Source organism: Sarcophilus harrisii, chromosome 3, assembly GCF_902635505.1.
Source record: "Sarcophilus harrisii chromosome 3, mSarHar1.11, whole genome shotgun sequence".
Classification (NCBI taxonomy): Eukaryota; Metazoa; Chordata; class Mammalia; order Dasyuromorphia; family Dasyuridae; genus Sarcophilus; species Sarcophilus harrisii.
The window spans coordinates 302,347,744-302,373,812 of NC_045428.1; the positions used below are offsets into that span (position 1 = coordinate 302,347,744).

At 36.6% G+C, this 26,069-nt stretch overlaps 1 protein-coding gene across 1 annotated transcript in view; it reads right to left on the reverse strand.

The window, feature by feature from the left end:
• The window catches only part of HGD (homogentisate 1,2-dioxygenase), a 76,911-nt gene that overhangs the window by 44,821 nt on the left and 6,021 nt on the right, over positions 1-26,069 (reverse strand). Inside the window, exons 2-3 of the mRNA XM_031959711.1 lie at positions 15,046-15,117; positions 14,262-14,350 (exon numbers count right to left, since the gene is read on the reverse strand). Coding sequence (XP_031815571.1) covers positions 14,262-14,350; positions 15,046-15,117 — 161 coding nt within the window. The remainder of the gene's footprint in view (positions 1-14,261; positions 14,351-15,045; positions 15,118-26,069) is intronic.

The following is a 26,069-nucleotide window of genomic DNA, read 5'->3' on the forward strand; positions in this document are numbered from 1 at the left end:
TCAAGACCAAAAGTCAAGGCACTGGAAAGTAAATTAAGAGAGATAACCAAACTTAGAATTAGAAGTACTTTCTCTTATTCTAGCACAATGCCCAACACATGGTAGACACTTAATAAATGTTTGTAGACTTGAATAGTTAATAACCTTGCCTTTCCCTTTCCCTTAAAATAGATTAGAGTTCTGATCCAACTAAAGACATCACCCTTTCTCTCCTTTTTCTAAAGGGTATTGATTAGAGCAAGGAGGTTCCTTTAATTACTTCAAGACAATCCTTGAAACGAGGGGTCACAGAAGTATGAGTGATTTTTCTCCAAGCATAGTTTTGGAAAGGTTAAGTGACTATTATTTTACTATGTGAATTAAGATATTAAGCCTAAACTCTGTTTTATTATGCTATGATATTTTCCTCATTCAAAATTTCTATAAATGTTACTTTACAATGTTTTGACATATCTGAGGGGATTTGGGAGGGAGGGAAGAGGGGGTACTCTTGACAATGTGGACATTTCATTCCAAACAGAACAATGCTGGAATTTAGAATAATATTAAATTAATTTAAAAATGTCTCTGGCAGACTCATGTTAGAAATGCAGATTATATATATTTTTTGACACCATGATCCTTCTCAACTAAAACTTTAAATGGAATTTGGGGAGAAAAGAATCTTTTGTGACAGCATTTCAAAGTTGCAATGAAAGTTACAAAAAATAAGGAAATGAACTCCTTATATTTTGAAAACAAATAACAAGAATAACAGCTAACATTTACATAGTGCTTTAAACCCTTTAAAAATGAAAAAAATGTTTTCTGAATATGACCCTTATTTGACCTTTACCACAACCCAATAAGGTAGGTTTTACAAGGTAAACTATAAGGAAACTGAGACTTAGGTTAAAAGAAGTTGTCTTGCTACTACATCTAATAACAATAATAATGATAATACCATCATTGTTAGGAGCAGCAGAATCATATTTAGTACATATCTCAGGCCAGATTGGGACTCCAGTCTTCTGATTTCAGGTTCACCCACTGCACCAGTTAGCTCACTTTCTCATGGGCACACAGAGGGAAAATAAAATTATAATCTTTGCTAGCAGGGCAGTAAGAATATGGTGGGACATGTATGGTCTTGGAGGGTAGGTACTATTTTATTTTAGCTTTTTTTTTTTGTCTATGATACTATTGTACATTTATTCAATGCTGTTGAATCATTTACTGGCTGATTGATTGGATTTGGGTTCTGAGATTTGGGCTCTTAGTCTCAGGCTAACCACTAATGAACTAGGTAGTTTGGGCAAGTCTCCTGTCTGGACCTCTGTTTTATTAGAATTGAATTAGATTAGGGGATCAGGTCCTTTCCAGCCTAGATTCTGTGAAGACTGAGTTAGCTCTCTGTTGACCTCAGGATCAGCAAAAGTCCTTGGTCTTTATTCTTGGTCTTTAGGGGTAGAAGTGAAGGGAATGGACGAAACTGCTACAAGCTCTCCACCACCTCCCTTCTCTTCGTCCACCGCCAAAGTGACCCTAGCTTGTCTTACTTCACCCCCTAATCCCTTCTACAATTCTCTGTATACACCAAAAGATCGAGCCAGCACAGAATAGTGAGAAGAGTCATTTTCCAAGCACATGCTAATAGAGTATTGTCCAATAGGTAATTAGCCTTAAGTGCTTGGTTGTCTGATTCCAATGCACCTATCCAGAGTTTCAGCCCTTTACAAGATTCTATAATACTTATGGATCATTTCTGAACAACTACAACTAAGAAACAATCACCTTGAGTCACAAACAGTTAATTGTCTTCCCTTTGTCTTGATTTAAGGAGGATCATAGAAGCATAGATTTAGAATGAGAAGGGATGTTAGAGATCACTGAATTTACCCTTCCCCAATACCACCTCATTTTACATATGGGGAAGGGAAGGTCAACATTTTCCTGGTTGCAGTATTATACACCTACTGGGATAGATTATTCAGAATATGAGGAGTCAAATAAATATTCCCTCTAATAAAAACAATCAAAAAGTAGTCAGTTATAAATGACCAGGAAAGTAAAAGTCTGCCAACAAAGAAATTAAAAACAATTGATAAGAGTTTCCTTGGGATCTTAAAATGTCTCAAGGGATCTGGAGAACTCTTTGCTAAATTCCTAAAAACACCTTTCATATTCTTCTTGCTCAGTGGACCCATGTCTAAGTTCCAGATGAATCCATCTAGAAACAAAGTTCGATGAAATCACCCATCACTTCTGTGCTGGCAACAGTTCAGGCTGATGTTTGAGTGTTTAACTTTGAGTTAACAAGTACCTCCCCAGTTCCACCAGTATCCTGAGTCACAACAACCACTATAGTATTCTTAAACTTTTACATTTAAATAAAAAATTGATGAACTTAATAAGCATTAACAAGCACCAATGTTTTAACATCCAAGGAACAAAATAGTTGCCCTACTCTTCTTTTTTTTTAACTTTTAAATAGAATATGCTTGAAGGTGATTTCAGAAAAGCCTGGACTTACATAAATGGATGCTGAGTGAAGTGAGCAGAACTAAGAGAACATTGCACATAGTAACAAGATTATGTGATGATCAACTATAATGGATTTGGTTCTTTTCAACAATGAGATGATTCAAGGCAATTCCAATAGATTTGTGATGGAAAGTGCCATCCACATGCAGAGAGAGAACTATGGAGCCTAATGTAAATCAAAGAATAGTATTCTCACTTTGTTGTTTGTTTATTTGTTTGGTTTTTTCCACTTCTTGTGTTTTCCCTTTTGATCTGATTTTTTTTTTGCTCAGCATGACAAATATAGAAATATGTTTAGAAGAATTGTATATGCTTAACCTATATCAGATGGCTTGCTCTCTTGGAGAAAAAGAAGAGGAAGAAAAAATTGAAACTAAAGATTTTGTGAAGGTGAGTGCTGGAGCCTATCTTTGCATGTATTTGGAAAAATAAAATACTATTAAAACTGAAACAAAAGAACATGCTTGAGGAAAAATTGAAACTTGCTTCTCAACTTCTCTTTTAAGGCATTCTTCCTAGTCCTGCCATCCAATGATACTCTGGTCACCCTTGTTTCATCAGTGGCTTGATCCCCTACATTTACACTTCCCTATATTCTATTTCTTTCCCTCTAGATTCAGGATATCAACTACCTAATCAGACATTCTAATTTCACTCATTGTGCATGCATTGTGACTGTGGTCTCCTCAAATCAAATCAAGTCAATAATTATTTATTAAGTACTTACTATATATGTACCAGGCTCTCTGCTAAGTGCTGATAACATAAATACAAGCAGAAACCAATTCAGATCATAAGCTCCTTGAGGGCAGGAACTAGTTTTTGCCTCTTTATATCCCTGGCACATAATGCTTAATAAATGTTTATTTATTGATTGATTCTATTGAGGGAGACAACATTCAAACAATTTCATATAACCAAACTATACACAGGATAAATTGGAGATAACCTGAAAGGGAAGGTACTAAAACAAAGGAAGTCATGAAGAAAATTTCTTGCAGAATAACATGAGCCAACTTCTTTTGTTCCACAAAATATAAGGACATGCTTAGCCTAGGGACTGGACCTGGGTGCTAGATGCTAAAGAAATGTTTATTATATAATAGGTGTTTAATAAGATTTATTATATATCATTGTTCAGTTCTTTTCCAGTTGTGTCTGACTCTTCATGACTTCACTTGGGACTTTCTTGGCAAAGATGGTAAAATGGTTTGTCACTTTAGTGACAACTGAGGCCAATTTGAATTTAGGAAGATGAGTCTTCATGATTCCAGGCCGGATACTCTATCCACTGTGCCACCTAGCTGCCCTATTAGGTGCTTAATAAATGTTTATTATATAATACAGGTTTAGTTAATGTTTATTGAACTCAAGGAGGAAGATAATATATAACAGAAAATAGAAAAGTAAGTTGATGCAAGGGGAGAAGGTACTAGAGAGAGGGCATTGCAGAGAAAATGCAGAAGTCAGGAGTGAAATCTAAAAAGATATTAATTTATGGCTATCCGGAGTATTTTCTTTAAAATTAAGATTCTAGGAAAGACCAACCAATTAGAGGAAGGGACCAAAGAGACAGAATATATTTCTTATGAGAGCAAGTTTTGAGCATAAAGAACATGCAGAGGAAGGTGCTGTGGAATGGTGGGAAATGTCTGAAGGATCAGGAATGGAGACTTTGGAGAGATAACACTCCTGACAGGATGCAAGGATTTTGTTGTTGTTTAGTCATTTCTAATTCTTTGTGCCTCCTTTTGGGGAGGCTTCCCTTTGCAAACTTACTGAAATGGTTGGTCATTTTCTTCTTCAGTTCATTTTACAGATGAGGAAACTGAAACAGAGTTAAGTGACTTGGCCAGAACCCCACAATTAGGAAGTATCTGATTCCAGATTTGAACTCAGATCTTTCTGACTCCAGACCTGAAGCTCTGTCCACTGGTCACCTAACTGTCCTATAGCATCCCTCATAGTTGGAATTCTAAGTTGTTGGTAGAGAGGTATATGGCAATGGCTTTCCTGGCTCCCTCATGCTACTCCATCTGTGTCTATGAAAGTTTTCCCAAAAGAGTTTTTCCCATATTAGCTTTGGTGCCCAATGTTCCCCATTGGAGTTTTGTTTAAAAGACAAGGGAGACATGGTTGGGTTTATGCAGTAGTTGAGTCAGTTCATAAAGCTCACTGGGCTGCTCAACTGAGATTTAATTCTGTTTCAGGGAAGAATGCCAGCTCCTTAATGAAGCTCTGACAGCTCCTTTCCAGTTTTCTGGAAGAGACTGTGGTTTGGGCTATTGGTAATTACTGCTGAGTGATGTGAGCAACAAAATATTGAGTCTAATTCTCCTGTTATTTTGATGGTTGTTAAGACCAAATAAATGGGTTTAGGTAGAGCCAAGTTATCATAAATGAGACCAATAGAGGTTGCATTTTTCAACCTTGGCTTTACAGGTACCATTCTCTTCTGCTTCTCCCCATGATAGGGGTCTACATTAGGGGAACATTTAAGGATTGTGACTAAGCAGTATCCATAATGAGCCTTACCTGTGTTAGGAAGTGGCTAGGAGAAAAGCAAAAACAATTCTTATTCATTATTCTTATTGAAGGCCTATTATGTGCAGCTAGGTGGTACAGTGAGGGCCCTGGAGTCAGGAATTCAAATCCTAAATTCAAATCTGGCAGCAGACACATTCTAACTGTATGACCCCAAGCATTACTTAATCCTCTTTGCCTCATTAATTTCTTCATCAATTGCCTCAGTTTCTTCATTTGTGAAATAGGATGGAGAAGGAAATGTCAAACCACTCCAGTATCTTTACCAAGAAAACCCCAAATGCGGTCATGAAGAGTCAGACATGACTGAAATGATGGAATAACAACAACATAGGCAAAGCACCATAGGAAGGGCTAGGAACACAAAGATAAAAGCAAACATTCTTAGGTCTCAGGGAACATATACAACACACACACACAGATACATAAATGTAGGAAGTCAGGAATATTACAAGTCAATACCAAGAACAAGAACCTGTATATGAATCATAGAATTAAGAAGGCCAGATCATGTGAAAGTCCATGTTTAAAGTACCATTGGGTCAAAATTAGATGAGGAGTGACATTCAAGTTTCAGGCTGTAATTGTTTGTTAATGGGGGTACCGGTAATAGGGTAATCATTTTAGCTAAGTTATTTCAATTTGTTGTATTTTGTGGGTTGGTAGGCACATGGCATAGTTCTAGGCCCTCCATTTTCCTGGGAAAACTCTTCAACTAAAAAATTCATACTCTTCCCTTCCCCCCCCACCCCCTCACAGTCTGGGACACTGGACATAAACCTTCAGACCTGAAATAGGTAGCATAATAGTTAGTGTCCTGGAATTGGACCTGATTTCAAATCTGGCCTCAGACATTTGCTAGCTATAGGATCTGGGATCAGTCACTTAACCTTTGTTTTCTTCATCTGTAAAATGAGGATCATAATAACACTTCTCCCTCAGAGCTGTTGTTAGGATCCAATGAGATAACAATTATAAAGCAATTAGCACATTGCCTGGCACATGGCAAGCTTATATAAATGTTAGCTATGGTTTTTATTCACATGCAAATTATCCAGATCAGGAATTATATGTAGGTGGTTTTCAATACAGTAGCAATATCACTATTATTACAATAATACCTCAACCAGCCTGTATCTTGACCCAAAACACAACCAAGAATCATGAAGAAAACAAAAAAGCTTCTAAAAGGCCATAATCACTATCACAGTCTATGAGCTGAAGCTCATGCAGTTGGCTTTTGTAGGAAAATGTTTCAAAACCCTCACTCAGAGCCTATTTTTTTTACATAGAATTCCGACAAGCTTAGTTATCTAGTTTATAAATCACAGAAGATGAGGATTAGCAAATAAGAGCAAGAAAGGATCCCAAGAGCAAATAAGAGCAAGAAAGCAGGCACATTGCTAGCAAGAAGTGGATAGTTAATAGCCTAACCAAAAAAAAAAAAAAAAAAGTGTGTGTGTGTGAGAAATAGAAAAACTAAACACAAAAACTCAAAAAGCACAGCAGGTTGGGAATAACTTTGTATTTAGGCAATTAGTCTTATATCTCTCAATGAACTGCGTGATATAACAACTGATTTTTGCACTGATAAAATCCATGACCTTAACTGTCACTTTAGCCCTCTTGCCAAATGCCTAAAACTCCACTACAATATCTTTGACAAAGTTTTTTGAGCCCTTCTAGTGAGAAAAAATGCTTATCCCATTAGGGATACACATTTTTTTTTCAGACACTTTTAATCATTATAAAGTTATTTCTTGTGCTAACTTGAAATCTCTGTCTTTCATCCACTGGTCTCAATTGGGGCTACAGAGAACTCTAATTTGTTGTCCACATGTCAGAGGTTCAGAGGTTTGCAGACAATAATGTTTTCCATCTCAGTTTTCTGAAATACTCACAAGCTGAAATACATACACATAATTGCTTCAACTCTTTCTAATATAAGATGATTCTGTATAACCTGCATCAAATGCTTACTGTCTCAGAGAGGGGATAAGAGAGAGAGAGGGAGAGAATGTGGAGCTCAAATTTAAAAAAAAAATAATGCTAAAATTTGTTTTTATATGTAATTGGGAAAAATAAAATATTATTAAAAATATATAAATGATTTCCAGTTCATGTATTTCCAGTCTAGTATAACATTACCATCCAGTTCACATGCTCCAGCTTGTTAATATCCCAGGATATTAAAAGGAGAGGGAATAACACTGCAGAAGTGTTCTAATGAATACAGACTAAAGAGGAAGTATCATATTAGGTCCTAACATCAAGAAAAGGTTGGGTTATGTATATAACTCTTTGTTTAAGAAGCCAGAAAAGAGCATAATTTTCTTGTTTTTTTTGGGGGGGGAGACTTCATCTTAATTTCTACTTGAGTAATGTAGACTTATATCTCCCCCCCTCCATCTAAAGTCAATGTATATAAAAATTTTCTACTTGAAAATTCTTGCCAAATAAGGCAAAATTGTAAAGTAGAGAAGTTTGTCAAAAGAGCATAATTTTCAAGAAATTTCCCCTAAAATTATTGGAATTTAAATGTTTTGATGTTTAAGGCTATGGCTTTGTTGTTATAATATTATCTACAACTTATTTCTTGTGTATCATTTATACATAATTGTTCAGATATTATCTCTCTCTTTAAATTGTGATCCCTTTAAGAGCAGGGATTGGGGTTTATTTGTTTTTGCTTATTTTCTCCTTATCCTTATTTTTTAGCATAGTGCTTGGTACATAGTAGGTACTTAATAAGGTACTTAATAAATGCTTCTTGACTTTGGTTGAGGTTTGTATTCAGCTATCCAGAAAACTCAGCTATCAAGAATGATTCATTCCATAAGCGTAGTTGAGGTTCTTCATCTTAATAGTTTTTGTTCTTTTATTAGGTTAACAAAAACACATCTATTCTGTTGGCTAGAAATTATTGGTCTCATTCTGTTGAATCCCATATTTCTTATGGTGGCTACTTTCCAACATCTTTTTTGGTTCATCTCTATAATGATTGTAAATATTAATCCATTTGTTTATCACATTTTGAAGTTAATTGTTGTGGAACACACTTGCCAACACTATTATGTCTGTTGGCATAATTCACAACAATGAGGACAACTCATTTGCTGCCGTTTTTATTAATAATAGAATTGATAATAATTGTTCTGTTGTCGCTTCAGTTCACATGAATTTTTCATATTAGAGTTACATGAACATTGACCAAATCTTACAGAATTGGAAAAAGTTTTGGAAATGGAATATAAAGAGCTGAATTTGAATTTTAATTCCAATTCAAAGTGTCTGAATCTCAGTTTCTTCATCTGTAAACTGGGGATAGTCTACTGGCATTACCAACCTCAAAGGACTATTGTGAAGACAGTGCTTGGTAAATTATAAAGTGTTATTTAAAAAAAGTGAGGTGGTAATAATAGTAGTAGCAGCATCAGCAGTAGCAGCAGTATACGAATGTGAAAGAGTAGTTGGAAGAAGGAGGAAGAGAAGAAGAGGAAAAATAAGGAGAAGCAGGAAGGAAATAAGGAGAAGAGGAAGAGGAGGAGAAGGAGCAAGAGAAAGAAGAAGAGAAAAAGAAGATAGGTACTATTATTATTATTATTATTTCTATTTTACAGATGAGAAAATGGAGGCAGGCAGCAATTAAACTACTCGCCCAGGGTCACAAAGTAAGAGTCTGAGGCAAGATTTAAATTTAAGTCTTTCTGATTCCAAGTACTCTATCCACTGGATAACCTAGCTGCCTGTGATAAAAATGAGACAGTGATAGCAATGGTATTAATATTAAGGCCAAAGTGCTCTAGGTATTTGCTATCTGACAAATAAACCAATACAGAGCAACTATGGCATAATGGAGAACAATATACACCTGATTCAGGAAACCCTGGTTTGAAATAATACTTCTAATATTTGCTAGCTCTGTGACCATGACCAAGCCCATTTAACTTGTTTAAGTTCCTTCATCTATTAATTGGGGATGCCAGTAGGCATTGATTTCAGGATGGCATGATGAGGTTCAAATGAGATAACTTATATAAAGTGCTTTGCAAACTTTTAGTGGCTAGGAATTATGCTCCAAAATCTCAGTGACATTTTAGTTCAAATTAGCATTATTTATTTATTATTAATCCATATATAAGACGCAATTTTTATTAACCTTAAATCTTAAAGTGCTTTAGCCCTCACAGTTTCACTGTGAGAAAATCACTTTACCTCTCTCAACCTCAATTTCTCCATCTTTAAAAAAGAGGGATTGGACTAAATAAACTTTAAGGTCTCTCCTGCTCGAAGATTCTTTGAGAATGAAGTAGCTTTGGCAGAGTGGATTTGAAGTCAAGAAGATCTAAATTCAAATTGCATATTGAATACTTATCATCTGTCCAAGGTCACTTTAACTTTTTCAGTCTCAGTTTCCTCATCTGTAAAATGGAGATAATAATAGTTCCTCTCTTACGGAGCTGGAGAACCAAAAGAGATAATGAATGTAAAGTGTTTTGCAAGCCTTAAAATGCTAAAAAGAAGTGTGAGCTATGATTATCATGATTCCGTGCTTCTGGTTCATCTGGCAAGCTTAGGATACTGCTTGTGACCTACTTATTCAATAAATTATTCTGCTAGAACACTGACATTCTAAAAAGCTGCTTATTTGGGAAGAGTGAAAAGGTTAATGCACTTTTGAGAAATAGGAGGCGTGAAAACAGCCAGATGATCTGTGGCAAGGTTTCCTTGTCCATACTCATTTCTTATTTCATGTCAGCTACTGGATTTGCAAGGGATGGAGGTATGCCAGACTTACAAGAGGACATGAGTCAGATTGTAGCTTAAATTTTGTAATTGTTGTTGCTAAAAGAGTCAGATTGTATGTCAGAGAATGGGAAGGATACAGCCTTGAGATGAGTGGCAATCTCTGCTCTACTACTATGCTAACTCTGCTGAGTGGGGAGGACCTTGCCCTTAGCAATGTTAAATTTGACTCACAGATTCAGGGGAGTTGGGGAGGAAAGGTGGAAAAAGATGGAGGACACAAGATTGTGTGTGTGTGTGTGTGTGTGTGTGTGTGTGATCAAAGAACATGTTTGTAAAAACCTACAAGCTGGGGATAAAGGGATTTCAGTAGAAATAGCTTAAGGCTCAAGAATAAGGTTCCTATTCAAGACAATTTTAAGAGTACCTGGTTTAGACTGGCCATTCATCTGCTCTCTGCACATTTGGTAAATGGTTTCATTTTGATGTTGACTGACATTACATACAATTACTAGACAGGGATGGCTTTAAACAAACTTGTAAAGTAAGTTTAACTTATCTTCAGAGTCCCAAGTTTCTTCTTTTTATTCCCTGTTCAGATACAATTTTTGCTTTGTGGATTATGCAAATAATGTTCACAGGTGAGTGTCAACCACAATTAAAGTTCATTTGGACCAACAAGTAGAGTGGGTTAAAATAAATTTCATCATCAAAAGGTCCTAGAATTTGAACTAGAAGTAACATTAGGGGCCATTGAATCCAGCCCTTCCATTTTGAACATGAGAAAACCAAGACAGATTAAGTGATCTGTCCAGAATCAAATAAGAAATAAACAAGCAAAAGAGATAGGATTTGACTGTAGGTCCACTCGAATCCAAATCCAATGCCTCATTGCTCTGCCTCATGCTGTACCTCAATTCAATTGAATTCATGTTACATTTTTCTACTGTGTGTAAAGGCACTCTACTAGACTTCAATTTCAGTGAAGTCTGATGTTGCTAGTGCAAGTAGTGCAAGAAGAAAAGGGAGGGAAGGAGAAGGATGGAAGAGAGAGAGGAAGGAAGGGAGAAGTAGAAAGAGAGAGCAGGCGCAGGGGGAGAGAGACGAGAGAGAGAGGGAGAGAGAGAGAGAGAGAGAGAGAGAGAGAGAGAGAGAGAGAGAGAAGAAGAAGAAGAAGAAGAAGAAGAAGAAGAAGAAGAAGAAGAAGAAGAAGAAGAAGAAGAAGAAGAAGAAGAAGAAGAAGAAGAAGAAGAAGAAGAAGAAGAAGGGAGGGAAGGAGGCAGAGAAGGAGAGAGGGAAGAATAGAAAGAAAAAAAGAAGGGGAAGGGATAATGGGAGAGAAAAGAAGGGAGGAAGGAAGAGAGAGAGAGATAAAGAAACAAAAATACAAAGAGACACAGAGATAGAATCAGAGACAGAGACAGAGCAAGACAGAAACATAGAGAAAGATAGAAAGATAGAAGGAGAGAAACTCTAGAATATGGATAGGATGTGAATGGATGTGGTAGCTCAAACTCCTTTGGCTGTCTGTTTTAACTCTATTTTTTCAACTCTGTATCTTGTCAGCTCCATATTTCTAACCTCTTCTACCTACTGCCTCAGTCTCTAACCACCCCCTTCCTCTTCTTCTTTTCACACGATCAAATTAAATGCCAAGCACTGTTCTACATGCTCAGGATAAAAATTAAAAAGCAAAGATTTGCTGCTTTTAAGGAATTTACATTAGGAAAAGGAAAGACGATTCATCTTAGGACTTAGTGGGCAAGGGAAGAATCTCATGATTCTCTTGCTTGCAGCTCCTCACAAACTGAAAATTGATTGCTATAAATTCTCCCACCTGCAAATGCAGCCTCATTAGCATTGTGTCTGCATGTCCACAAATCATGTTATCCAGGAGAATCTAATGGTTCTCCTCACTTCCTTCAATTTACTAAATAAGGTGAAGTATCCAATCACTATGCCTCAAAAAAATGGTCAAAAATCAAGCCTCAAAGACCACTGACCTGCCAGTGGTGCTAAACATATGATTACCTCATTATTCTTCCAATATTATCCATCTTAGACATGTACATATAGCAACAGACCTATAATACCTTGTAATATGACTCTGATCCTTAAGGGACACATACTCTGAGAGAAAATGGGAAGTGTCATACACAACTGCAGGGGCAGTAATTGTTCTTGAGATATCCAATAGTCTTGATAAATAATTGCATAGGAAACATTGTCTAGACTCAGAGCTAGCATGCTACATAATTTGAGAAAGTTAAAGCATTTTTATGGAGATGACAATCAGCCATGGGTGGAAAACATCTGCTAGTCCATATAGCACCTGTTCTCAATTGGGAGAGTAATACTCAACCACACAATGCTCATTAGTAAACCTATCCTGATAGCAGCTCTGTCTCTGCTGCAAAAAGCAGTGGTGACCACATGGGCAATCCACCATGCCCTTAGCAACCCTAGAACTCAGCTTTTGCCAAAGGTCCCAAAGCAATGGATCATTCATTTTTTTCTGTCATATGGAAATGATCAGAGAGGTAGCTGATGAGGTTGACATCAACAGGAACAAATAACAAAACAAAAGAGAGAATGCGAACTTCCCTTGCTCCTTTTCATAATCACTGAAGTAATAATGACATCTAATATTTAAATACTGCTGTAAGGTTTGCAAGACAATTTGCAAATAATAAGTGTCTGAGGCTAGATTTGAAATCAAGTTTTACTTATTCCAGTTCCAAGTTTCTATCTACTATACTACCAGCTGCCTCTGACATCTTCCTTACCATCTTGAAAGTTTCTAGACTATTTTGATTTCAAATGTTGGAGAACACTTTTCACATTTACCAGGTTCTCAAAACGTATTCCAGTAATGGAGAAAGCCAGATGGCTCCCACCTCTGAGAAAGCTAGGAATGCCCTTTCATTGGCTAAAGCTTTGGACTTATGTATGTCTTCTCCCCACAGAGTAATTTCATATAGTCTGGGAGCTGCTATTGGAACCTAAGACATTGCAGAGAAATCAGTTTGAGATCAATATAAAGAAAAAGCTTTCTAAGCATTAGACCATTCTGAAAGTTGAATGGACTTCCTTCTAGATAATGTTATCCATCACTGGAAAATTTAAGAAAGAAGTTAGATAACATTCAAGATTGATAGGTTCTTGTATCAGGTGAGAAACTAACCTTAACAATAGTTCACATATATCCAACACTTTAAGGTTTTTCAAAGCCACCCACGCCATGGCATAGTATCAATATCATTATCTCCATTTTAAAGATTATGGCTCAGAAATTAGAAGTGATCTTTCCAAAGTTACACAAAGAATGACAGAGTTGGGGTAGGGGACACTTGAACTCAGATCTTCTGACTTTAGATCCTGTTATCTTTGAACTTTGCTCTGACTTTTAAATTCCCTTTTAACTCCAAGACAGTAAAAGCATGATCACTCTGGGACTGTCTTTGATTTCAGGTCATTTGACTTTGTTAAGGTTAGTGAAAAGGCAGACAGGGGTTTGGAAGAGTTATAATTATTGTCAGGACCTCGGACGGGAACTCCGGGAAGACTGAATGCTGGGATTAAAAATCAGATTTTTGAAAGGGATGGTACCTAGGTTCTGGGTCTGTTTGTATGATCATTTTGGGTGTTCCCAGGCAAAGAAAAAAGTGTAGAAGAAAATGTTAAGGAGGAAGAGTGATCTTCTGCTCCTTATGGCGTTTGTAATAGTTTTGGTGCTTTCAGAAGATGACTCAGATCCAAGTGATTCTCTAACATTTAGGAAGAACATGACTGTATACTTAAAGATTCCTGAGAAATTTAACAGAAATGGGCATGTCATTTTATGTCTCCACTAGGAGATCAGCCTCTAGAAAGTGACTAGGTGAGTCAGGTGTGTGTGTGTGTGTGTGTGTGTGTGTGTGTGTGTGTGTATGTGTGTGTAGGTAAGGAGGGAGGGGTAGTGTTTCCCACTGACCCTCTCCCCTCAACCCCATGCAGTTGTTTTTAACTACACTTGGTATATCCATTACCAATGTTTAGGTTTTAAATAAACTTGCAATCATGAAGCCTTTCTCAAATAGTCTAGGGATACAGCTTTGAGGTGTAATTTTTGAGACTCTGCAGCTCATCCCTAAGGGCTGGTTCTAGACCTAAGAGTTCTTCAGACCAGGGCTTACTTTATTCTCCATTCCCTTTCTCCTCCCAGGGTTGTTGAGCTGGGAAAATTGCTTACTCTTTTTATATATCTCACTTCACACATTTCTAAAATGTAACGTCTGGACAAAATGTCCTCCAGACATTTTGATTTTATTATCTTTTGACTAAAAATGGAAGCAATTGAAAAGGACTTATTGACTCCATAGTGCCCTAGAATAAGAGAAGGAAGTTGACTCTGATTTAGAATTTTCTCCTAATCCACAGAGTGGAAGCAATAGACAAAGTTTCTGTACCTTCTTTTATTGGTGCTTCGGGGGCAAGTGAATGCTGATCCTGAGAGCTGCTCAGCATACAGGTTATACGGGCAGATCTGAGGATTATTCTGAAATTTTAAAAGATAATGAGTAATATAAAACTATTCCAAAATAAAAATGATTCCAGTCATTAAGCACTCATATTAAAATGTGACAAAATCCAATGCAAGGAGAATCAGGTATAATTTTCTATGCACAGGGATTGTAGAAGACTGATTCCATGAACCCCTAGAGGTTCAGATCAGAAATGATCTGAGGAGGTCATTTGTCATTTACCCATAGAGAATAGTATAGTTTTGGATTAAATCAGATCTTAATTTAGGGGACATGTCCTCTTCTATCCCAACACACACACACACACACACAGACACACACACAAACACACACACAAACACACACACACACAACACGGAAATCCTGTAATTAGCTCACACCATACACATTGAGCCTAATGCATGGAATTATGTAGTAATTGGGTCCTAACAACTTGCACTTAACCATTGTATAGCCAATGGTCTACATGATGAAACATTGCCAACCAATGCATTGATAGTCATTATTAATCTATTCCAGACAAGGGATGCAAAGATAAAATTGAAAAAGTCTCTTTCTTCAAGGAACTTAAATTCTGTCTAGAAAATCCTACATGGGTCCTAATTGTTTTAGTGACTAACTGAAGTCTATATAAGAATTTGGCCATATGAAAATTAAACCTCCTTTTTTCAGCAGAAATAATATATGAGCTATACAGAATACTCCATACCTGACCCTCTGGCAGGGCTCCTGGGCAGCGTGGATCCTCTGAGGCAAACTCATTTCCAAATCCTGAAATGTACTGTATTCAAGAAAGACACATTACATTAATGAATTAAAGAAGTCAAATCTCAAAAAGCTTTTTGTCACTACCACAACTTTGTCTATAGAAGAGTTAAACAATTAGCCTCCAGTGGTTCCTTGGATGATGACTCACCTTTTTCACTCCTCACCTGCTTTGGCATCCAGTAGTTTTCATTGTCTCACTTATTATCTATTTTCCCACCCTTTCTGACATCCCCTGAGCTGTATTCTTTCACATACAAAAGCCTATAGAGTTAGAAGAGACTTAGCAGGTCATGCAGTTCAACTCCATACCTGAAGCTAGGATTTCTTCTGTCACTTGACAAGTGACCTTTACTCAAGCTTTATTTTAAACGCTTTATTATGGGTAGCACTCTATTTCATGATTTTATATTTGGATGGGTCTATTTGTTAAGTTCTTGCAATGGTCTGAAACTTGCTTTTCTGTCACCTCTATTCCCTAGTTCTGTTCCCTGTAATCACACAGAGTATGTCTAATTCCTCTTTGATATCATATAAATTTTTGGTTTCTTTTTTAAAATAGCTTTTTATGTTTCCAAATACATTCAAAGACAGTTTTCAACTTCATCTTTGCAAAACCTTGTGTTCCAAAATTTTCTCCCTCCCTCTTTCCTACCCCCTTCCTTAGGCAGCAAACAATCCAATATAGATTAAACATTCATAATTCCTCTAAACATATTTCCATATTCATTATGCTGCACAAGAAAAATCAGATCAAAAGGTGAAAGGGAAAAAAAAAAACATGAACAACACCCACCCCCTCAAACAAACAACAAAAAGGTGAAAATACTATGCTTTGAAGCATATCCAGCCTCCATAGTTCTCTCTCTGGGTGGCTCTTTCCACCACAAATCTATTGGAATTGCCTTGAGTTATTTCATTGTTGAAAAGAGCCAGGTCCAACACTGTTGATCATCACATAATGTTGTTATTGCTATGTACAATATTCTCTTGATTCTGCTCACTTTACTTAGCATTTAATTCATGAAAGCCTTTCTGAAATCATCCTGCTTGTCGTTTCTTACAGAACAATAATATTCCATTACATTCATATACCATAACATATTCAGCCATTCCCCCACTGATGGGCATCCACTCAATTTCTAGTTCCTTGCCACTGCAAACATTTTTGCACATGTGATTCTTTTCCATTTTTTAAATAATTTCTTTGGGATACAGACCCAGTAGAGACACTGCTGGATCAAAAGGTATGCAGTTTGATAGCTCCTTGGATATGATTCTAAATTACTGTCTAGAATTCACAACTTCATCAAATATACATTAATGCCCCAGTTTTCCCATATCCCTTCCAACATTCATCATTATTTTTTTCTGTTTTCTTAGCCAGTCTAAGAAATATGAAATGGTACCTCAGAATTGTCTTAATTTGCATTTCTCTAATCAATAGTAATTTAGAGCATTTTTTTCATATGACTAAAAATGGCTTTAATTTCTTCATCTGAAAATTGTTCATATCCGTTGATCGTTTTATCAATTGGAAAATGGCTTGTATTCTTATAAATTTGAGTCAGTTCTCTATATATTTTAGAAATGAGACATTTATTAGAAAAATTGGATATAATTTTTTCTCCCCAGATTTCTGCTTCCCTTTTCATCTTGGCTGCATTGGTTTTGTTTGTACAAACCCTTTTTAATTTAATGTAATCAAAATTATCCATTTGCATTTTATAATGTTCTTCAGTTCTTCTTTGTCCATAAAATCCTTCTTTCTCCACAGATCTAAGAGGTAAACTATCTCTTATTCTCCTAATTTGCTTATAGTATCATCCTTTATGTCTAAATCATGAACCCATTCTGATCTTATTTTGGTCTACAATGTTAGGAGTTGGTCTATGCCTAATTTCTGCCATACTATTTTCCAATTTTCCCTAGCAATTTTTGTCAAATAATGAGTTCTTATTCTAGAAACTGAATATTTGGGTTTATCAAACACTAAATTAATATAGTCATTAACTATTGTATCTTGTGAAATTAACCTATTCCACCAATCAACTCCTTCATTTCTCAGTCAGTACCAAATGGTTTTGATGGTACATGTAGACTTCCTTCCTTCACATTTTTTTCATGAATTCCCTTGAAATTCTTGACCTTTTGTTCTTCCAGATGAATTTGGTTATTATTTTTTCTAACTCTTTAAAGTAATTTTCTGACAGTTTGATTGGTATGGCACTAAATAAGTAGGTTAATTTAGGTAGAATTGTAATTTTCATTGTATTAGCTCAGCCTACCCATGAGCACTTGATATTTTTTCAATTGCTTAAGAGCCAATTTCAAAAGTCTGTTAATCATTAAGGCTCTGGGAAGGAGAACAAAAGACTTGTTCTTCTAGTAGAAATATTAGATTTCCTGGACCTTAACTGCTTAGAGAAGAATTTAATTATTTAATGGCCTGGAGATATTCTAAGAGGTTTATAAACTGGATAATCTCTATTTGCTGAGGAAGCCTGAGGTAAACTAAGTCTCCTTGGTTATTCTAGTTTAATGAACTACTTACCTCTAAACAAATCTCCTCTTTGTGGGAGATTATATGGTTTCTTATAAAATCATTAACTAAGGTAGATTGAATTTATAATTTAGATTCAGTTTATCTGGGAAATTTTGGGAATTGAAATAGGGTAAACAGTTGTAAGCAGCTGAAAAACTGACTACCATAAAACATACCTGCAAACAGTTGTGAAACTGACCATCATAAAATTCAGGTCAAAATTTAACAATTTAAATTTAACTTCCAAGCATTATTCTTGTGGTGAACTACATAACTCATTTCAATCTCTGTGGAAATTAACCTCTCTCTACTGCCTGAATCTCAGTTTAGAGATGTTTGCTTCTTGCAAGATTCTAGAATAAACATTTCTATTCTTTACTTGAGATATCTCTGAGTATTTGTAAATTGGATTTGCCGTACCACATATGACTGACCTGAATTCCTGTGGTTGGAGCCATCCAGATGGCCACTTAATGTCCTAGACTATACAATAATCTAACTTCTAGGGCAGGGGGACATATAAAGAACCATGGTTGGCTTAGTGTAACATTGCTGATTTTGTGGACAATGAATCCTGGTTCTTATAAGTAGATTTATTGTTTTCTTCTTTAACACTCCAGTCACACCAAATGGATCCCTGTTTTGTTTATGTCATATTCAAATCCTTATCCTGGTACCCTGCCTTGTGACTTTGTTCCTCCAAAATTGTGTTTTTTCCTTGCTGTCACCAGTCCTACTGAATCTTGGAGGTCTCTCTTCCATCCCAGTCCTAGTAGGTAAGTCTCCAATTCCTGCTACCTGATTACCTCCTAATTATCCACCTTCTTGGGTCACTGGCCACTGAACCCTGTTTGATGCTAAATTAATCCTAATACTGTGATGATGACTTTTCATTCTAATGGTACCCACACCAATAGGTGCATATTGGCCAGACAGTGTTCTTCTTGAGGAAAAAAATAGATTTCTGAATATCAACTGTATTCATACTCATGACCCTAGAGACTTAATGACCTTTCATTGTATAGTAGTGTGAAGAGTGATAGGGATTCAAGGGATGCTTAACAATCCTACCAGTACAGGTGATTCCAAAGATCATTCATTCTACTGGTCTTTATCTCTGGGAGTATATCTTAGTATAGTTTCAATAAAAGAGCATCTCTATTTGTACACATGTGTTTCTTTGAATCTTTGCATATTCTAAGTTTTTATTATGTAGGAAATAACACTGTATTTATTCTCTAATATCTTTTAATACATTTATTGTATCACTTCAATTAAAAAGTTTTCTCTTCTCTCCATCCCAATTTTCCCCTATTGAAAAAAGCAACACCACTTGTAATTATTATGCATAGTTAAAAAACACAAATCCTTACACTGATCATGTCCAAAATCATATGTCTCGTTCTCTATTGTGACCCTCTCTGTCAGAAAGAGGGTAGCATTCTTCATCAATGGTCCTCTAGAATTATGGTTGATTATTGCATCATTCAGAGTTCTTGGGTCTTTCAAAGTTGTTCATCTTTTCTTAATATCTTTACATTTTTGTCATTTTTCTGATACCTAGATATATATTTCCCCCAAAGTTCAATGTATTACTTACTCTTTTCTCTATGCAACTGATACTGTCTCTGGCATAAATCATCTAATTTCATGGTTTAAAATTTTCAGTAGATTCCTATTGTCTATTTATTAAAATCCAAATGCCTTAGTCTGGACCCTCTTTAGGGTGAAACATAATAGCTTTACCCTATCAAGAAGTTATTTTTTTTTTCCTTCCTAGATCTAATGAATTTTCCTTTTCATTCCTTCCCTCTTACTATTTCTAGGTCTGAATTATTATTTCTTGCCATTGGGTCAGGACTCCACTTAGCTCCCATACAGAGAGCAGGAGAAATAAGGGGTTAAGAAAGAGAGCTCAGAATTAACTTGACCCATCAACGTTTGTGCAGGAGTAATTGCTTTGACATGCAGAGGATCTCTCTTCTAACTCTCATTATAATTCTCTTTTCCCATTCATGGACAAAGCTCCAGAAAAACTTCACTTACTTCTTCTGCTTCCTCAACTTTTTTTTTTTTTTTTTTTTAACATATCTTCTTGGATATGTAAGGGAAGAGACGGGGACAGACACAAAATATTTATGAAGGCACATATAACATGATGTGACAAGTAATTAGCTATAGAGTTGAAAGAGTCAATGATGGTCCCAAGATTGTGAGTCTATGTGACTGGAAGAAGTTGAGTATCCTGATTAGAAATTGGGAGGTGTTGAGAAGAAGATGAGATTGAGAGGAAATCTGGTGAGGTTAATTTTGCATTTAGAATTAGAGATGTTTTTAGGTCATCTTGGTAGAGACAGCTGGCAGGCAGCTGGTAATACTGTACTGCAGTGAGAGAGACAGAGAGAGAGAGAAAGAGAGAGAACAAGAGCCGAGAATGAGAGAGTGAGAGTGAGAGTGAGAGAGCGAGGGAGGAAGAGAGAAAGAGAGAGAGAGAGAGAGAGAGAGAGAGAGAGAGAGAGAGAGAGAGAGAGAGAGAGAGAGAGAGAGAGAGAGAGAGAGAGAGACAGAGAGAGATAGAGAGAGATAGAGAGAGAGACAGAAGACAGAGACAGAGACAGAAACAGAAACAGAGAGAGAGATTATAATGGATAAATAGATTTTGTAATCTGTCTGATGAGAAAACCAAGTGGAAGGGTATAAAGAGAAAAGATATTCAAAAAAGATATAATTACATTTAGAGGGCAGAGGATGGATGGTGATCCAGCAAAGGATCCTGAAAAGTAGTGATCAGATGAGGGGTATGATGAAGAATGAAAAGAAGCTATTAGAGTTAGCAATTTAGAGATCACTGATAACCAAGGAGGAATCAGTTTTAGTAAAGTGGTAAAAGCAGAAGTCAGTTTGAAAGGGAATGGAAAGTGAGAAGTGAGGGAGGAGAAGCAAGTGGAGATGACTTTTTCTAGTATTTTGAATGTGAAGAAAAGTAAACATAAGATAATAGCCTGAACACTTGGGACACCTGGGAATATTTGTAGGCATCTAGGATGGAAGTAAGATATAAAGAAATATAGTTAACTTGGATGACTAGTATTGTAGTATTGCCTCAACAGAAATAGTGAAGAAAGGTGAAACTGGGAGGAAGATAATATGATATTGACAATGCAGATTATGTATGATCATTCTTTGAGACTCAGTGCAATCTAAAATGAAAAGTAGGGCAGCCTTACTTAACAGAGCTCACTCTGCTAAAGATGGCTGTCATAGCTAGTAGATGATCTGGAGGGCAGGGAAATGGGAATTTTTTTCTCTGATTTTTTAAAAATCAAAATTGCTTTTTAATTTTCAAAACATATGCATGGATAATTTTTCAACATTAACTTTTGCAAAACCTCACATTCCAATTTCCCTCCTTCCCCCATTCCCTCTCCTAGATGGCAAATAATCCAATATATGGTAAACATGGTAAAAATATATGTTAAATCCAGTATAAGCATACATATTTATACAATTATCTTGCTGCACAAGAAAAATCAAATCAAAAAGGAAAAAAATGAAAAAGAAAATAAAATGCATGCAAACAACAACAAAAAGAGTGAAAATGCTATGTTATGATCCACACCCAGTTCCCACAGGCCTCTCTCTGGATGTATATAGCTTTCTTCATCACTACATAATTGGAACTGGTTTGAATCCTCTCATTGTTGAAAAGAGCCACGTCCATCAGAATTGATCGTTGTATAATCTTGTTGTTGCATTGTACAATGGTTTCCTGATTCTGCTCAGGAAATAGCAATTCTAGATGTGGTAGAATTTTCCTGATGATACTTGGGTAGCTGTTTTTGTGGATATCCACATAGTGGCTAAATTATGATTGTCCCAAGGCACCAACACTCATCCTAGAATGAGGGAAATTATGAACTTGCTTAGTGGAGGGATAAGGCTGGGTAGGGGAGTGTTGGAGAGATTCAGGTAGTGTGATTGAGCTAGAGACACCATGACTGTAGCAAGAAAAGTCAGAGGAAACCATCTTCCCCACTTCCAATCCATTGATCATATTCTTCTTGCCGTCAAGATACAGCCTCCTTGGAACTGAGCTCTAGATACCCAGAGATCTCTCCCACTATAAAGTCTACTGCTCTATATAATGGAGTTGGAACACTTATGGGTAATATGATATAGAGATAGTATGCAGAACTCAAGGATTTTGATTTCTGATCTCAGCTCTACTAGTTCTTACCCATGTAAACTTAAGAAATTCATGTAACCTTCCTCATTCTCAGTTTTCTCATCTGAAAAATGAAGGTTTTAGATTAGATGAAATCTAAAGTACCTTCTGATCCTAAATTCATGATTCCATGTTTTTCCTAGACAAACTGCCTTATGTAGTGCATAGTCAGTCAGTAAGCTATTATTAAACACCTACTATTGGTCAGGTATTGTGCAAAACTGGGTACAAAAAGAGGCAAATGAGAGATCTGTTCTCAAGAAGCTTACCTAATAGGGAAGACAACAAGCAAACAGATACATATAAACAAGCTATATTTAGATCAAATCATAAACAATTAAATGAGACATTTTATGATTAAGAAAGGTTGCAAACTCCCTGTAGAAGAGGGAGTTTCAGTTGAGACTTAAAGGAAGGCAAAGATAAGGAGGAAGAGTATATTACAGGAACCAGAACAAATGCCTGAGGCAGAGTGGAGAGATGGAGTGATGGAATATATTGTTTGTGGAACAGGAAGGAGATTAGAGTCACTGGATCCAGTAACTGGTGAGGAATAAGGTATAGAAGAAGTGGGGGTAGGCTATGAAGCACTTTAAATGCCAAACAGAAGATTTTATATCTAAATAGACAGACATAAATTTATTCTTGGAGGTATAGAAGCTTGAGTCCCTTGGGTGGGGGATTGGACAGGGCTGGTCTTGACATGGTTAAATCTGTGATTTAGAAAAATCACTTTAATGGCTGAATGGAGATGGATTGGAGCAGAGAAACTTGAGGCAGACTATGTAGGGAGTTGGCCTAGGAGCTAAGGAAGAAATGGTTTCAAGTCCTATCTTTGACATATGCTGGTTGGGTTACTTATTCCATTGTAATCTAGGCTGTGGGACGGGTTGGCTGCAAGACCCCCTTCTCAATCCAATAAACTAATCGGAAAACATCATCAGGTACAAAGAGGAAGTATTTATTTAATCCCTGCAGGGAGAGGCCCAGACACACACCTGGGAGCCATCCCAACTCTCACTTTGTGCTCCTGGAACCTGACCTGCTTCTGGCTTGTCCAGGGTTTAAAAGCAAAAAACTTGCGCCTTCTCATTGGATAGACTAACAGAATGTAGCCATCCTTGACCAATGGTCACTAATGCTGGCTGCCTCTCACAGGTCATTTCCTGCAACTTCCTGCATCTCCAGGTTCAAAGTCCATTCCTCCAGAGAACAAAGGATCTTTCAAGGTCCCAAAGTTCTGGGAACAGGGATCATGTGACAATACTGAGAAATACTTCATCCAATCAGTCCCATTCAGTAGGAATCCTACAATTTTCCCAAACTTCAAAGGGAGACCAATTGAAAGTAAATACTGTGGGTCCATTTTTTCTCACATTTCCAGTTATACTTCTTTAAGGTTTCTATGGTTGTGCCACAGTTCTGTTTTAATGTCCTGACCTAGTTTCCTCATTGTCCTATCTGCCTCAGGTTATAACCTTTCCCTCTTAATGTTTGGTAGGATAAAGGTCTTATATCTTAAGACTTGAGGGTATACTTATTCCTCTTAATGTTTGATGGGATAAAGGTCTTTATCCATTTTGGACATCATTAGAATATCAGGAGCCCCTCCAGTACCTCCCATTATGTTATCCTAGGTGCCTCCCCCCATTAAGTTAGCCCATCCAAGTACCTTCCCCATTATGTTCTTGTTATCCTATAAAAAAGCTTGCTGTCTAATACTTGGTGCTGGATTCTTTGAGATGATAGTCTCGTCTAGCCCTGGGACCAAGATCCATTTGGTCCCAGTATATTTCTCCATTTAATAAGCTATTAAATTGGTTTCTAACCTCGGTCTTGCTCAGTTTCTCCAGCATTACATTATTAACCTCTCAGTGACCCAGGCAACAAGATATTGTAAAATAATTACCTATCTGCATTGGTGAAGGGATTTAACAGCCCTGAAGTCCTCTATAACAATAAAATCACAGACATTCCTTTTCTTCCCCTCCTCCAAAAAAGTTTTTTTTTTAATTTTTTTTTTTTATGAGGCTAAGTGGGTAGCTATAAATATATTTATTTTTCCTCTTTCCTGATGAGGCAACCTGGGATAGTAGATAAGGACACTGCCTAGAAGTCAAAACCTGGGTTCAGATTCTACCACAGACACTAATTTCTCTGTGGCATATATTCTCCTCTGTAATGTGAAGGGTTGGATTCTTTGTCTTAATAGAGTGCTTCCAGATCTTAATTTATTATACTATGATTCCCTAACTTCCTTCAGTGATCACTAAACATGAATAGTCAAAATACCATATCCATACTGATGGTCCTAGTAAATGCACTCTCCCTCCAGCTCTTTTTCAAATGGAAATCAGTTGATCAGTTTTCCATTCCAATTTTTAAAAGCTCGGGCCTTTGAAAGTGAATCTAGCAGGATTTTTTTTTCCCCCCAAAAAAGGAAGCCCATTAGCAATTGCAGCAGCAGAGAGAAAATTATGTTTTGATTCCAAGGGCCTGGGTATGCAAATAATGTTCAGGCAAATAACCTGGAAGGACTGTGGGAAGGACTATCCATTTGGAAGGACTGTCACATGTAAAATGTTCTGACCTGTAAACTGATAAAAGCAAAGCAATTTGTCTGCTTTCAGACATGATTGGTCTATACATCTTCAAGTCTATCAGCAAAAACACTAAGCTCTTTTAGGTTCAGGCTAGTTAAGCAATAGCACGGTCCTGCATTGACTCATCTTTGGGCAAATACAAAGAACCATGACATAGTATTAGGGATTGTTTTTTTTTTTTTTGCACAATTTTCTTATCTCAAAGATAATTGTTGACATGAAGGAGATAGCATTCAGTCTTGCATTAATCATTAGCTGTATTCCATTTCAATTGGTTGGGGTCAGGGATAGGGGGTGGGAAGTAATGACCAAGTCAAATTGAATGTGGTGAAATGGGGGATTGTAGATCATCTCAAGGCTGGAAAATGTGAGCATGGTGATCAAAAGAGAGTTTGTACTTTCCTTAAAGTGCCCAAGTGACACACGGCAACTACAGCAAGAGAGAAAAGGGGTAGGAAGTGCTGAGTCATCATTTGCTAAATAAGTTAGTTATCCAAAGCCACTGGAATCAAAAAATAAAATTAAGTATCTTTAGGTTTGCCAAAAGACTACATGCTTCTCTTTTCCACAGTTGCAGAGGGAGGAGGGTCAGTGTCCTGGCTTTGAAGGCAGGGTCACATTCTGAACTCTGGACTTAACACAAGAATTATTAGGGATAAGGACTTGGGATCATATGATCATAGATCTATAATTGGAAAAGACTTCAAAAATCATCTAATACAACTTTTATTTTATAGATGAGGAAAATGGGGATAGGGAAGTTAAATGACTTCTCAAGTAATACAGATAGTTAAGCATCAGAAATAGGGATTTGGATACAGGTCATCTGACTTCAGAGCCAGTGTTCTTTCTTCTATGTCCTACTGCCTCCCTTATTTATATACCATAAAGTAAAAAAAAAAAAAAAAAATCACTTCATCTGAAGTATTCTCAGAATCATGCAAAAACTTAATCATAAAGTCAAGCAAAAGGGTTTGAATTGATTTCCAATGAGAATTCTTAGGAATTTAATCCAATATTTTTTAAGGTGAATTATTTCCAAGAGAACTTCACAAGCACAGTATTCTCTGGATGATTTGGAGAACAAGTACCTGGACATATTGTGTTGTGTGTTAATTCAGAATGCCTAGTTTCTTGGCAGCTCCCAAGCCTACTTTCTAATTCTCACCTGGCCCCCAGGATATTTGTTTATGAACCAGAGTAGTTTGATGAGGCAGTTGCTTTTGGCTCTGATCCCCAATATATCACCCCAGTAGAGGGAACAGATGGTCCATCTTCCTATCTTTTCACTGGGTATAAGGTAGAAATGGAGTGGGGGTAGGAGGAGTCTACAGAGCTTAACTGTCTTTTCACATTATTCTCCTCTCTTCATATTAAGATTCAGCAAAACCAGGTTATTTTCCGATTTTTTTAAACATGATCTGTACTTGCCTTAATTTCTGCTCTTGCTCTCACTGTTTCCTATAACTGTGTCAAGGGTGTACTGGTAAATATTTAACAACCAGATTCTTCTGAAGGGGAAAAAGTGGCCCCGACCACATTGTATATATATAATCTGCATTATTATCATTTTCCCCATTACTTTCTCAAGTTTA